This window comes from Herpailurus yagouaroundi, unplaced genomic scaffold (genome assembly GCF_014898765.1).
Source record: "Herpailurus yagouaroundi ecotype Mexico unplaced genomic scaffold, PumYag 67375, whole genome shotgun sequence".
Lineage (NCBI taxonomy): Eukaryota > Metazoa > Chordata > Mammalia > Carnivora > Felidae > Herpailurus > Herpailurus yagouaroundi.
Window position 1 is genome coordinate 1402950 of NW_024420192.1, and position 16012 is coordinate 1418961.

Below are 16012 nucleotides of genomic sequence, written 5' to 3' on the forward strand. Positions count from 1 at the left end.
TTTCATTCATGATTTTATCTATTTGGGTCATCTCCCTTTTCTTTTTGAGAAGCCTGGCTAGAGGTTTGTCAATTTTGTTTATTTTTTCAAAAAACCAACTCTTGGTTTCGTTGATCTGCTCTACAGTTTTTTTAGATTCTATATTTATTTCTGCTCTGATCTTTATTATTTCTCTTCTTCTGCTGGGTTTAGGCTGCCTTTGCTGTTCTGCTGGTGAAGAATTTTCCCAAGGATGGCTCTTCCAAGCCTGTCCCCCTCACAGCCTTACTGGGCTACAAGGCTGGCCAGACTCACATTGTGCGGGATGTCAACAGGCCATGATCCAAGGTGAACAAGGAAGTTATGGAGGCTGTGACCATTGCAGAGACACCACCCATGGTGGTTGTGGGCATCATGGTCTATGAGGAAACCCCTCAATGCCTCCACACTTTTAAGACCATCTTTGCTGAGCACATCCATTAGGTGTGCAGAAGGCACTTCTATAAAAACTGGCATAATTCTAAGGCCTTCACTAAAAACTGCAAGAAGTGGCAGGATGATGATGGCAAGAAGCAGCTAGAGCAGGACTTCAACAGCATGAAGAAGTACCACCAGCTTATCTGTGTTATCACCACATGCCAGATTGCCTCTATGCCAGAAGAAGGTCCACCTCATGGAGAAACAGGTGAACGGAGGTACGGTAGCTGAGAAGCTGAGCAGCAGCTGCCTGTGAACCAAGTTTTTGGATAGAATGATATAATAGATGCCATTCGTATCACCAATGGAAAGGTTACAAAGAGGTCACCAGCTGCTGGCACATCAAGAAGCTACCCTGCAAGACCCACCAGGGGCTGCACAAGGTTGGCTGTATTGGGCATGGCATCTTGCCTGAGTGGCCTTCTCTGTGGCACGGGCTAGGTAGAAAGGCTACCATCATCACCACACTGAGATCAACAAAAAGATCTACAAGATTGGCCAGGGCTAACTCATCAAGGATGGCAAAATGATTAAGAACAATGCTTCCACTGATTATGATCTCTCTGACAAGAGCATCAATCCTCTTAGCTTTGTCCACTATAAGGTGAAGTGACCAGAGACTTTGTCATGCTGTGTGGTGGGAACCAAGAAGCAAGTGCTTACTCTCTTCAAGTCCTTGCTGGTGCAGACCAAATGGTGGGCCCTGGAGAAGACTGATCTTAAGTTCATTGTTACCATCACCAAGTTTGGCCATGGCTAATTCCAGACTGTGGAGAAGAAAGCATTTATAGGACCACTTAAGAAAGACTGAACTGCAAAGGAAGAAGGAGCTTAATGTCAGGAGCAGATTGTACAGCTGGTGGGATCTCAATACACATTATTTTCCAGTGGGGAAAAAAGTAAACTCTCCTAAAAGAAAGAAAAAACATGCAATTATACCGTCTTTTATTAATATCTACAATGAGTGACTTTATTGGTGCTGTGTGTGTGTGTATTTGGATTACTGTCTGGTGTCACCTGCTTTTTGCCTGAATTTCCTTTGTATTTTTGGGTAATACATATTTACTAGCAATGTTTTTTTTTTTTTTTTTATAACATCTCAGAGGTTAGAGTGGAAGAGAGCCAAAGCATAAGAGACTCTTAAAAACTGAGAACAGAGGGTTGATGGGGGGTGGGAAGGAGGGGAGGGTGGGTGATGGGTATTGAGGAGGGCACCTTTTGGGATGAGCACTGGGTGTTGTATGGAAACCAATCTGACAATAAACTTCATATATTGAAAATAAATAAATAAATAAATAAATAAATAAATAAATAAATAAATATTTATAACATCTTTATTTCACTTGACTTTTGAATGAGAGTTTTGGATGATAGTTTTTAAATTTCAGAAATTTGAATATGTAAATCCTTCTGTCTTCTGGCTTTCAGTGTTCCTTATGAAACTTTACCTGTTAATCATACTGTGGTTTCCTTGCATGTAAGGAGTCATTTTTCTCTTACTGCTTTTACAATTTTCTCCTTATCTTTAGCTTTGAACATCCTAATTGGTGTTTGTTGATCTTTTTTGGCATGTAATGTTTTTCATCAAATTTAGATGTTTCCATCCGTCTCTTTGAATGTTTTTTCTCCTTTCCTCTCTGCTTACATTATGAATATGTTGGTATTCTTAATGGTGTCCTACATTTCTCGAAAATATTTTTCATTATTTTTAATCTCTGTTCTTCAGATTACATAATCTCTTATTGATCCAAGTTTGCAGATTCTTTTTTCAGCCAGCTCAGACATACTATTGAGCTCCTGTAATAAATTTCTTTTCAGTTACTTTACTTCTCAACTCCAGAATTTCTATTTGGTTCTTTTAAAATAATGTCTATTTCTTTACTGATAAACCTTTGTGTGCAACATCCACCATCTGTGCCCCTTAAGGTAGCATTTATTGCCTGCTTTTCTTGTGTATGGGTGATGCTTTCCTGTTTCTTTGCATTTATAGTTTTTTGTTATAAAGCAGACATTTTACAATAGTATCTTATAACAACCTGGATAATGATCCTCCTCCTCTGGGGGATTGGTATTTGCTTGGTTGTTTATTTGCTCCACAGTGCGCAGGCTGATGTTATTTCTTTTAGTCTAGCTACCTAAGGGTTGTGTCTGGGTGGGCATAATGCACTTGTTGGCAAGATCTTTACTCTTGGACATGCATGTGGTTGGAGGCTGCTATATGTCAGAGGGTTTTCTTTTGACCCACATTCAACCAGGGACTAGTAGCTGGGAGGTTCCTGCTCTGTTCTGGAGAGCACAGTTTTACACAAATACATAGTCTTCCAGATTGCCAAGGATGTGTATTTTACTTTTAAGGCTGTGTTCCTAATAGTCACCTCTAGATCAGAGCAATTTTTGTGTTCCTAAAGGTCACCTCTAGATCAGAGCAATTTATTCTTCAGTGTCTGGTCAAGTTCCCTGTGCCAGCAAAGCTTTTACTCTGTGTGATGGGTCTGCATGTATTAAGAAATGCTTTTAAGTCTGCCCCATGTTCTGCTCTAATTGTCCTGAGTAGGTATAGCCCAGCACATGCATACAGCCTTTTCAATCTTGAGTTGACTGTGCTCCCAGGAGGGCTCTTTTTGGTTTCCTCTTGGTTTCTCTTTATTAAAATTCTGGCTGCTCTACTGCTTTGCTTGCACCAGCTCCTCCTAATTGCTCTCCACCAAAATCTCGTTTTTGACAATGTTCTTAGGGACAGAGTTCTCCATGCTGTTTCAAATGAAGTCAATTCCCTCAGGCAGAGTGGTGGAATTCTTTGTCCTCACTGTATACCTTCCACTTAGAAAGAAGCTGTGCACCACTGAACTGAAGCTGGGGGTAAGGGGCCTAGAGTAAAACCACCACTTTATGAGTGGGCACTGGGGCATGGTGGAAGTCCCTGGTTTTCTGGGGGTTTTTCCTCCTTGAGTAGAACACCCAAAGTTTGAGTAAGCTAGGGTGGAAAAAACCAGGGCCTCAGTATTCTCAGCCTGCACACAGAATAGTGCTTCCACTCAAAGAATGGAGGCTTGGTGGTAGAAGGGATCACCACTCCTTTTGGCTGTGCCTGTGTGGAATAAATTTCTGCAACACAGGGTTGAGGGGATAAGAAATACAGGCAGCTACTCATGCCAGGTTGAAACCACAGCCCCAGAGTGGGAGCTGGGGGGAGGATTCCTACCTCCTCCCAAGATCTTCACCATAGCTGCTGAGAATAGAGCACCCAAGGTAGAGCTTCTGTAACATAGACCTGGTATGGTAGAGGATATGCAGGTAATTCTCTAAATGCCACACACTCTTGCTGTTCCTACTGATATTTAATAGGCTTTCTTGAATCAGTATTTTTCTAATTGCTATATGCCCTTTGGACATTTTCTGGAAACTGTAAATGATTGTTTTTTTTTAAATAATTCCAAATAGTTAAATTGTTTTTCTGGAGAGAGGGTCTACTGAGCTCCTTACTTCACCATTCTGGAAATCTCACCCTTCAATATATTTTTAAACTTAACTTCTAAGTGGAAATGTGGTCCAGCAAAAAGAGAAATGGAGAGGTGTCAAGAGCCAGGACTTTCATTCCAACTTGGCCTCTAGCAAGCTGAGTGACTTCTCTTGAAATTCAGTTTCCTCATTTGTAGAAAAGGAAATTGTATTAAAGACCTCTACATTCCTTCCAACTCTAAAATCCTATGATTTTATGAAGTAGAAATGGAATAGAAAGTAATCAGTGAAAAAAACATTCTTCTGTAGCTGTGTGAGAATAGGAAATAATAAAATAATCCACTGTGTTTTTTAAACCAAAACTGTTCCTGCTTGTTTTTAATTAAAACATGCACTTCATTTCCAACTTTAATCAAAATGTTACCTTAATGCATGCTTTACAGTCAAGAAATTTCTTCACCCCAAAGGTTTCCTTTCTAACCATTAGAACTGAAAAACTTGGGGCAACGGAAAGTTGCCTTTCACTGATTGGTCATCAAAAATATGACAGCTTAATGCTAAGTGAAAGCACTACAATTTACTACCATTTTACCCATATTATGAATTCTGCAATTACTTTCTCTCTGAGACAAGTCCAAGTTGTCACCTTCTGCATAAGGCTCTAAGGCCATACCCCCAAGAGTGTCTATTAATTATCCATACTTATTTCGAATGTGTGAATGACAAAATGTCAGTTCTCCCTATGCACCACAGAAAAGAGTTGCTTCATTGGGCCACCCATTTCTAGTCACAAAGACATAGTTTATTTAGTAATAATTATCTGCACAAATTGTTATAACAATAAAACTGTGATAAAGAGCCTCTCTTTCTGAGTAGTTTTGTCTTACTAATCAGTTTTAACCTGTTTATTTGACTTAATCTTGTCATTTAGTATAGTTTATATTCAAAATCTATATACTCAAAGCAGGGGGAGAAAGGATTTTATATAATTTAAGAAAACTGCCAATGCAAATATATTTCAAAGCTTTCAACTACTAATCCAAAACAGAATATCCTATGATAAAGCTACAAGGTATATATAAATTATGAATATATATTGGCAAAAGTTGCCACTCATGGACACATCCAGCAATTAGGAAGAATGAGAGCAAGATGGCAATATGGACAAAGTGAGCCAGAACCAAGTAATCATAAATCTTTAAATATCTTGCCCTTAAAGCAAAACTTATTTTTAAACTAACCATCTGTGCAAACCAATCATTGTCAACAGCTAAAGGGAAAAGGCAAAATATTTATCTTAAGGTGTATTACAGATGCAGATCCCTGTAGAGGAAACGTAAATGCATACTTTCAGTTTGTCCAAATGCCAAGGCCTCTTTCTGGTTCTCACAGCTGACCCTTAGACATGAACTGTTCAATAATTTCCAAATCAGCTTATCTGCTCACCAAGATATTTCTATGTTAAAAACCTTCAGGAAGGCATTTGGCTCAAATGATTTCTATGGTTCCCTTTCTATGATTCCCAAATTTCCCTAGTTTCAGCTTAATTGTTGTAAGCTGGGATTCCCTTAGGAAGAAAATATATAATCTTTAAAAAAAAGAAATATAAGGAATAAAACCCTATCATCTTGCTCCATTTTTAGAGCCCATATTCTAAAACTGTAGATTATTCATTTCAATCCATTAAAAAATAGTTTCAACACTGATTTAAAAATTTATACTTTATAATGTCTTATGTGAATATGTATTGTAATGTAAAATTATGAATATACAATATTGTAATGTAAAGTTATTATGCTATAATAAATGCCCCTTTTCTTGATGTTTCTTAGTGAATCATCCTAGGAAGGTTTTCTTTCATTTTGTCTATTATTTCACTGTATAGAACCATCTTAATATGATGAAGTTAAGAGAAAAATATTTAAGATTTATTTAATTGCCCTTACAATAACTGTGTTTTTCAGGTAATTCAAGTTTTCATTAATACTGGTTAATGACCACATGATCCAATGGTCTAGAGACACCTCTAATCCTATGAACAGATAATAGCTTCTTCAAAAATAAAAGAAGCTATTCAAATTGGAAAACAGAGGAGCTTCTAAGTGCATATTTACCAACATTTTATTCATTACTTCTAGCAGGTAAAACTTGATTATTTTGTTTGGGTTCTTCCTTGTTATGTCACACTTAAAGGAACTCATTACATTACTGAAAAAGGAAGGGAAAAATCTTGTAATAAATTCTGAACTGTCAACACAGATTCAAGTCCTGATCACCTAGAGTACATATACATAAATCTTCTCCTACTTACCTAAAGGTCATTAATAATTTTTAAGTGGTTGTTGCTTTATCTACATGTGTGAGCATGTGCACACACACACACATATGTGCATGCATACATTCCATTTAGTTTTTTGTTTGTATAACTTTAGACAGCAAAAGCACTATAGTTAAGATGGAAATAAAAAAGGCAATTAACTTCCTAAGCTTTTTAGATATTCCCAGGATGACAACTCTCAAGTTACATCAGGGTTTTAAGTATTTAAAGAGAATGGTATAAATTTTGGTTCAAAACAAAATCAATGCCTCATTTTGATGAAAAAATAAAATTCCCATGACTAGGAATGCCAGTTAATGATGAAGAACATTCTACACACATACATGAGAATTAAGGAAGGTTTTTCTTCCAAAAGATACCCAGTGGCAAATACTTTTAAAAACACCCTTTCTATAATTGTAGTATTTCAGTGGGGAGGGAGGCAGAGAAACTACCCTCTTTTGTTGTTTAAGAAATTGATAATTTCCATCTAAATTATCAGCATAAAGGAGATTTAAAAAACTACAAAAATTTGGAAGCCAATATAATTCATCTGGTTATGGGTATCAAATGGCTATTAGGCCACAAAAAATGGAAATGGGGTAAAGTCAAATAGTAACAAAAACTATGTTTTGGGTACAACTAAGGCAGTAACAAGGAAATAATCTTGGAATAAATATAGATGTCACATTAAACAGATTGTAAAAGATGTAAAACTCAAATTCCTTTTCAAATAAATCTTATCTAAATGAACAATTATAGAAAATGGGAATGTAGGATTTTTTTTAACAAAACAATTCTGCTTCAGTGCAAATGTGTCAAAAAAATGTCTCATGCACCTTAGCAGGAACAGTTTCCACAGCCTTTTACACTGTTGACAATTTCTTCTTGTAGTTTCTTCCTTTCCTCCTCTTTGGACATATTTTCTTCCTTTGCATCCCATTTGGGGTTATCATGGTTCTGTACACGACTGCTCTGTGTGTGCCACATTTCTGAATAGATACTGCCAGGGTTACCAAGCAAACCATGGTGGGTACCACGTTCAGCTATCTTACCCTAAAAACCAAAAGCAAGAGAAACATAGAAAAAGGTCATATAACTAGCATAATAACTGAAAATACACAGTACTTTCTAACTAAGGATTTTGAAGGATTAGTATTCGTTAAAATACCTCTCCCAATTCCTCATCCATAGTACAAGTAGAAAAAATGAGGTACGAATGCTTTCTTCACTGTTAAGCTATTAGCCCAGAAAACAAACAAAAAACTATGAAATCCTATATATTGTAAACCACTTCACTCAAAAGAAATAAAATTCTAAAGCAATTTGACAATTTCATATTAAAAAATACAGATAATAAAAAATAAAATAAAATAAAATTCTAATGTTCCATTTTTCATTTTGAAGGGAAGGAAGGTGAAAAAAATTTAAAGGCAATTATAATTGGTAAATATTTAATCAAAAGCACTGTTATTTATTACAGGGACTTAAAAACAGTATCTTGAAATCCTTATGTGTACTTTAAAGTAAAAAAGATTTCTCCAAGAAAAGCTTACTTCTTCCAGTAGCTATTTTTGTGAACAATGGATATTAAACTTAACATTGCACAGATTTGGTATAGATTCCAAACTCTTATCTACAATTAGTCTCTTGACAGCTACTGTTAAACATGCTGGGAGACAAAAGGAATTTTGTCACTTTTACTGGTACTCCTGGTTATAGGACCTTTACAAATACACCCTTAAGCAAAATAACTAAAATTTGTTCCCACATCTGAGTGTTTAATTTAAGGCTCTTTTATTGCTAGCTAGGCAGTTTAAAAAAGAACTGTTTTGTTCAGCTATTTAATTCCCTAGGATTATGAAGAATGTAGTTCTCAACCTTGGTATATGTGGACCACTTCACTGGTACAAAACACCCCATGGATTACATACAGTTGAACCTGATGTGGGGTTCAATCCCATGACCTTGGGATCATGACCTGAGCTGAAATCAAGAGTCATATGTTCAACCAACTGTACCACTCTGGCACCCCTATTTTCTAGGCCTTTTCACTGAACAGTTAGGAATTTTATCATCATCTTGAATTCATGTTGATAATTCTGCTCCAGTATAACATTACAAGGATGCTCCTCTTCTCTCATTCCCTATTTGTACTCTTCTCCCAAGTAAGACCACTGTTTTCTAACAACATCAATATATTTACTCACAAGCTCAGTCTTAAAATATACACAAAATAGTTTCAAAATGGCTACTCCTATACCAATACCAATAACACTTATTATTAGGTTCAAATTTTGAGTTATTTTTGTCTTATGTTCCACTGAGGTTAAATAATCAAAATGATGTGTCCAACAGTTATTTGGATTGTTTTTCATTTGCATATTTATGTTATGAATTTGTTATGCAGTTAGTTTCACTTTTTTCTGCTTGTAATTACTTCCTATATTTCCCAATCCTTGTTGAGTTTCAATATTTTAAGTATATAAAAACATTACCATGGTTCAAAAGTAAAAATAATGTAAAAAAGGAGTTAAGATGGCAGTGTAGTAGGAGGACAATAGGCTTGCCTTGTCCCTCAAACATAGCTAAATAACTATCAAATCATTCTGAATATCTAAGAAATTGATCTGAGGATTGACAAAACAAAATGTACAACCAGAGGGAAAGAGAAGCCCACACTGTAGAAGGTAGGAGGTGTGGAGATGTGGTTTGTTGGAGAAATGAGTTTCAAGTGCTGTGGAGTGGAGTCGAGAGAGGAGTGCACAGGGGATCACACAAGGAAAATACTTCCTCAAAGGCACTGACTGGGAAAATGAGGGGCTGACTTTGGTGAGGTTTTTCAACCAGTGGGGCTCAAAGACTGAAGTTTTAGAGGTCCTTGATGTGGCTGGTATAGAGCTCTGAAGATGTGGCAGTGCTCTTGTAGAGAAGGCAGGCAGGTAACCTGGGGGCAAATGGAATGATCTGAAGATCTCCTGAGATACTCCCCTTTCTTGGAGCCATCTGAGAGAGGTGGTATTGCCTCTCTAGGGACAAAGAGCCAGCAGACAACATAGAAGACACCAGGGAGTTCCTTAGGGCAGAGATAAAAGAGCTTAAAACCAATCAGGCCAAAATGAAAAATATAATAATCGAGATTTGAAACTGACTTGATGCAATGACCACAAGGATGGAAGAAGCATTGGAATGAATACATGATACAGAAGATATAATTATGGAAAATAAGGAACCTGATCAAAAGAGGGAAAGAAAAATCTTGGATCATAAAAGTAGACTTATGGAACTCAGTGACTCCTTGAAATGTAGTAACATTCACATCATAGGAGTCCCAGAAGAAGAAGAGAGAAAAGGAGGCAGAAGAGTTATTTGAGGAAATTATAGCTGAAAACTTCCCTAGTCTGGAGAACAGACTTCCAAATCCAGGAGGCACAGAGAACTCCATCAAAATCAACAAAAGCAGGCAAACCACAATACATATTGTACTTAAACTTCCAAAATATAAGGAAAAAAATCCTAAAAGCAGCAAGAAAAAAGAAGTCCTTAATATACAAGGGAAGACAAATAAGGTTAGCAGCAGATCTCTCCACAGAAACTGCAAGCAAAGAGGGAGTGGCATGATATATTCAACATGCTGAATGAGAACAAGAATACCCTATCCAGCAATGCTATCATTCAGAATAGAAGGAGAGATATAGAGTTTCCCAAACAAATACTAAGGGAGTGTGTGACCACTAAACCAGCCCTGGAAGAAATATTAAAGGAGACTCCTTGGGTGGAAAGAAAGAGCCAAAGTGACAAAGGCTATAAAAGAAAAAATCTCCAGAAACAACAAAAAGTTAATATCAATAATTCATATCTATCAATGAATTCAAATCAATAATTACTTTGAATAAAAATGAACTAAATGCTCCAATCAAAAGACACAGGGTATTAGAAGGGATAAAAAAAAAAAAAAACCAAGCCCCCTCTATATGCTGCCTGCAAGAGAATCATTTAGAACTAAAATCTGCAGACTGAAAGTGAGGGGAATGGAAAAACATTTATCATGCAAATGGATGTCAAAAGAAAGCCAGGGGCTCCTGGGTGGCTCAGCTGGTTAATAATGTGTCAGACTTCAGCTGAGGTCATGATCTCACAGTTTGTGAGTTTAAGCCCTGCATTGGGCTCTGTGCTGAGAGCTCAGAACATGGACCCTAATTTGGATTTTTTGTCTTGCTCTCTCTCTGTCCCTCCCCTGCTCGTACTCTCTCTCTCTCTTAAAAATAAACATTAAAAAAATTTAAAAAACGAAAGCCGGAGTAGCAATAATTGTATCAAACTAGATTTTTTTAACCAAAGTCTGTAAGAAGAGATGAAGAACAGCATTATATCATAGTAAAGGTGTCTATCCAACAAGAAGATCTAACAATTGTAAATATTTATGCCCCCAACTTAGAAGCAACCAAACACATAAAACAATAACAAACACAAACTAACTCATGGATAATAATAAAATAACAGCAGGGGACTTTAACACCCCACTTACAACAATGCACAGATCATCTAAGCAGAAAATCAACAAGGAAAAAATGGCTTTGAATGACACACTGGACCAGGTGGACTTAACATACATTCAAAACATTTTAACCTAAAGCAGCAGAATACACAGTCATTTCACGTGCACATGGGACATTCTCCAGAACAGATTAGATACTAGGTTACAAATCAGTCCTCAACAAGTACAAAAGGATTCACATCATACTATGGGTATTTTCTGACCACAACATTACAAAAGCTGAAGTCAACCACAAGAAAAAATTTGCAAAAACCACAAATACATGGAGGCAAAACAACATGCTACTAAACAATGAATGGGTCAACCAGGAAATAAAAGAAGAAATAAAAAATATACATGGAAACACGGCAGTCCAAAATCATTGTGATGCAGCAAAAGCAGTCATAAGAGGGAGTATATAGCAATACAGGTTCACATCAAGAAACAAGAAAAATCTTTTTTAATGTTTGTTTATTTTTGAGAGAGGGAGAGACAGACAGAGACACAGTGTGAGTAGGGGAGGGGCAGAGAGAGAGAGGGAGACACAGATTCTGAAGCAGGCTCCAGGCTCCAAGCTGTCAGCACAGAGCCTGATGTTGGGCTCAAACTCATGAACCATGAGATCATGACTGGAGCTGTAGTCGGGTCTGATGTTCAACTGAATGAGCCACCCAGGTGCCCGAAGAAACAAGAAAAATCTTAAATAAACAACCCTATCTTACAGTGTCTAAAGGAGGTAGAAAAAGAACAACAAATGAAGCATAAAGCCAGCAGAAGAAGGGAAATAATAGTGATTAGAGCAGAAATAAATAATACAGAAACAAAAAACCAGCAGATCAGATCAATGAAACCAGGAGATGGTTCTTTGAAAAAAATAATAAAATTGATAACCCCCCCAAGCCAGATGTATGAAAAAGGAAAATGAAAGGACCCAAGTGAATAAAATCACAAGTGAGGGAGGAGAAATCACAACCAACACCACAGAAATACAATTATAAGATAATATTATGAAAAATTTTATGGCATCAAATTGGGCAGTCTGGAAGAAATGGGTAAGTTCCTAGAAACATATAAACTATCAAAACTGAAACAGGAACAAATAGAAAACTTGCACAGACTGATAACCAGCAAAGAAATTGTATCAGTAATCAAAATACCCCAACAGACTAAAGTCCATGGTCAGATGGTTTCACAGGGGAAACGTACCAAACCTTTAAACAAGAGTTCATACTTATTCTTCATAAACTATTCCAAAAAGTAGAAATAGAAGGAAAACTTCCAAATTCATTCTATGAGGCCAGCATTACACTGATTCTAAAACCAAAGTCTCAACTAAAAAAGAGAACTATAGGCTAATATCCCTGATGAACATGGATGCCAAAATCCTCAACAAAATGCTAGCAAATTGAATTCACTGGCACATTAAAAGAATCATTCACCATGATCATGTGGGATTTATTCCTGGGTGCAAGCATGGCTCAGTATTCCCAAATCAGTCAATGTGATACACCACATTAATAAAATAAATGATAAGAACCATATGATCCTCTCAACAGCTACAGAAAAACATTTGACAAAGTACAGCATTCATTCTTGATAAAAACCCTCAACAAAGGAGGGATAGAGGGAACATACCTCAACATCAAAAAGGCCATACACACAAACCCCACAGCTAATGTCATCTTCAATGGGGAACAACTGAGAGCTTTTCTTCTATATTCAGAAACAAGATGGGGATGTCGACACCAATACTACTAACATACTATTAACATAATACTTGGAAGTCCTAGTCTCAGCAAACAGACAAGAAAAGGAAATAAAGTGCATCCAACATGACAAAGAACAAGTCAAACTTTCACTATTTTCAGATGACATGATACTTGCAGAAAACACAAAAGACTCCACCAAAAAATTGCTAAAACTGATACACCAATTCAGTCAAGTCATAGAATAAAAAAATCAAGGTACAGGAATCTGTTGCATTTCTACACACCAATAATGAAGTACCAGAGAAAAGAAATCAAGGATATCAATCCAATTTACAATGGCACCAAAACCCATAGGATACATAGGAATAAATCTAACCAAAGAAGCAAAAGATCTATACCCTGAAAACTGTAAAACACTGATGAAAGAAATTGAAGATGACACCAACAAATGGAAAGACATTCCATGCTCAAGGACTGAAAGGACAAATACTGTTAAAATGTCTATACTACACAAAGCAATCTACACATTTAATTTAGTCCCTATCAAAATATCAGCACCATTTTTCACAGAGCTAAAACAAGAAACCTAAAATCTGTATGGAAACATAAAATATCCCAAATAGCCAAAGCAACCTTGAAAAAGAAAAACAATGTTGGAGGCATCAAAATTCTGAACGTCAAGTTATATTACAAAACAGCAGTGATCAGAACAGGATGTTACTGGCCCAAAACCAGACACATACATCAATGGAACACAATAGAAAACCCAGAAATGGACCGGCAACTGTAAGGTCAACCACCTTTGACAAAACAAGAAATATACAATGGAAAAAGGACAGTCTCTTCAACAAAGATGCTGGGAAAATTGGACAGCAACATGAAGAATGAAAATGGTCCACTTTGTTACAGCATACACAAAAATAAATTCAAAGTGGATGAAAGACCTAAATGTGAGACAGGAAACCATCAAAATCCCAGAGGAGAACACAGAAAGTTAACCTCTTTGACATCAGCCATAGCAACTTCTTACTAGATATGTCTCCTTGAGGCAAGGGGAAAAAAAACCCCAAAAGTAAACTATTGGGGCTTCACCAAGATAAAAGGCTTTTGCACAGTAAAGGAAACAATATAAAAGGCAACCTTTGGAATTGGAGAAGATATTTTCTTTTTTTTTTTTTTTCTTTTTTTTTTTTCAACGTTTATTTATTTTTGGGACAGAGAGAGACAGAGCATGAACGGGGGGAGGGGCAGAGAGAGAGGGAGACACAGAATCGGAAACAGGCTCCAGGCTCTGAGCCATCAACCCAGAGCCCGACGCGGGGCTCGAACTCCCGGACCGCGAGATCGTGACCTGGCTGAAGTCGGACGCTTAACCGACTGCGCCACCCAGGCGCCCCTGGAGAAGATATTTTCAAATGACATATCTGAGAAGGGGTTAGTATCCAAAATGTATAAAGAACTTATCAAACTTAACAACCAAAAAACAAATAATCCAGTTAAAAAATGGGCAAAAAAGACATGAAGAGACTTTTCTCCAAAGATGTATAGATGGCCTACAGAAACATGAAAAGATGCTCAACCCCATCAGGGAAATACAAATCAAACCTATAATGAGGTATCACCTCACGCGTGTCAGAATGGCTAAAACAACTGGTGTTGGCAAGGATGTGGAGAAAGGGGTACACTCTTACACTGTTGGTGGGAATGCAATTGGTGTAGCTGCTATGGAAAACAGTATGGAGGTTGCTTAAAAAGTTAAAAATAGAAATATCCTATGACCCAGCAATTGCACTACTAGGTTTTCATCCAAAATATACAAAAATACTGGTTCAAAGGGATACATGCACCCTGATGCTATTTATAGTAGCATTATCAACAATAGGCAAATTATGGAAAGAACCCCAATGTCCATCGACTGATGAATGGATAAAGAAGATGTGGTATATATGTATACACAAACACACACCAGTATTACTCAGCCATCAAAACAAATAAAACCTTGCCATTTGCTATGATACAGATGGATTTAGAAAGTATTATGGTAAGCAAAATAAGTCAGAAAGGCATATACCTTATGATTTCACTCACATGTGGAATTTAAGAAAAAAACAGATGAACATAGGGGGAAAAAGAGAGGCAAACCATAAAACAGACTTAACTAAAGAGAACAGAGATGTTGGAGGGGATATGGGCGAGGGTTTGCGTTAAATGGGTGATAGGTATTAAGGAGAGCACTTGTGGTGAGCATACCTTGTATGTAAATGATGAATTACTAAATTCTACTCCTGAAACTAATTATTACACTGTATGTTAACTATGTGGAATTTAAATCAAAACTCGAACTACAAAAAATATATATAAAAAAGTATAATCAGGAGAGTCATGTTCCATTTCCTATCTCTTTTACCCCTTTCTCTCCCCACTCTATAAGTAGTCAATTTCTTTGGTTTCAGTTTATGTTGCCTGAGAGTTTTTTTTTTTTCCCAAGAGTTTATTTGGCATTGAAACACAAAAAATAAAGGCCTTAGTATATTTTATATTAATCAGACTATTAGACACTTCTGAATAGCCTTCTTATAATAATAATATCCATGATCATACCTCTAAGCCACTCAAAAGATTATGAATCATTAGATATTAAATTTTTCTCAGAGCAATTTAAGATTTTTTTTTTTTTTGCAATTTGTATCTATCTATCTATCTATCTATCTATCTATCTATCTATCTGAGAGGATGAGTCGTAGAGGGGCAGAGGGAGAGGGAAACAGAGAATCTTAAGCAGGGTCCATGGCATGGAGCCTAATGCAGGGCTCAAGCTCAGGAATTTGAGATCATGACCTCAGCTGAAATCAAGAGTCGGAAGCTTAACCAGATGAGCCACCTAGGAGCCCTGTATTTTGCAAGTTTTTATAATATAATTGGCATACAATGTCATATTACTTTCACGTGTATGACATAGTAATTTGATAATTGTATACACTACTCAATGCTGGCCATGGTAAATGTGGTCACCATTTGTTACCATAAGGCATTTTATAATATTATTGACTGTATTATGCTGTACTTTTCATTTCTGTGACTTATTTATTTTAGAACTGGAAGTCTCTACCTCTTAATTAAAGAACAAACTGGTAGTTGCCAAAGGGGAAGTGGATAAGAGGACAGGTAAAATGAAGTCGATTAAGATGTTAAGAACACCCTGAGTTTCTTTGTTCCTTTTTTCCCCATCCTTCTTGCAAATGGCAGCATAGATTTTCCATTGTTCTTTCATTTAACAACATATGTGGAACTCACGCCATATAAGGCTCACTTTACTTTTCTTAATAGCATTTGCCCCTATTTTAGAAATGCTTTATTTTCCATGATCTGATATTAATATTTTTAAGTTATCTTATGTTCTGTGCATTGTCTACATTTTCTACTGAATTCTTTTTATTTTTTTTAATATGTGAAATTTATTGTCAAATTGGTTTCCATACAACACCCAGTGCTCATCCCAAAAGGTGCCCTCTTCAATACCCATCACCCACCCTT

The 16012-nt window shown here is 36.6% G+C and overlaps 1 protein-coding gene and 1 pseudogene across 2 annotated transcripts in view; one reads left to right on the plus strand and one right to left on the minus strand.

Annotated features, from left to right (window-relative positions):
• The window catches only part of LOC121024927 (60S ribosomal protein L3-like), a 6825-nt pseudogene extending 5534 nt beyond the window's left edge, over positions 1–1291 (plus strand).
• A 3404-nt stretch (positions 1292–4695) lies between these two features.
• The window catches only part of ABCB7 (ATP binding cassette subfamily B member 7), a 135907-nt gene continuing 124590 nt past the window's right edge, over positions 4696–16012 (minus strand). For both annotated transcript variants that reach the window (XM_040467212.1, XM_040467211.1), the window contains one exon: positions 4696–7288. In XM_040467212.1, coding sequence (XP_040323146.1) covers positions 7073–7288 — 216 coding nt within the window. In that variant the 3' untranslated portion in view covers positions 4696–7072. The remainder of the gene's footprint in view (positions 7289–16012) is intronic.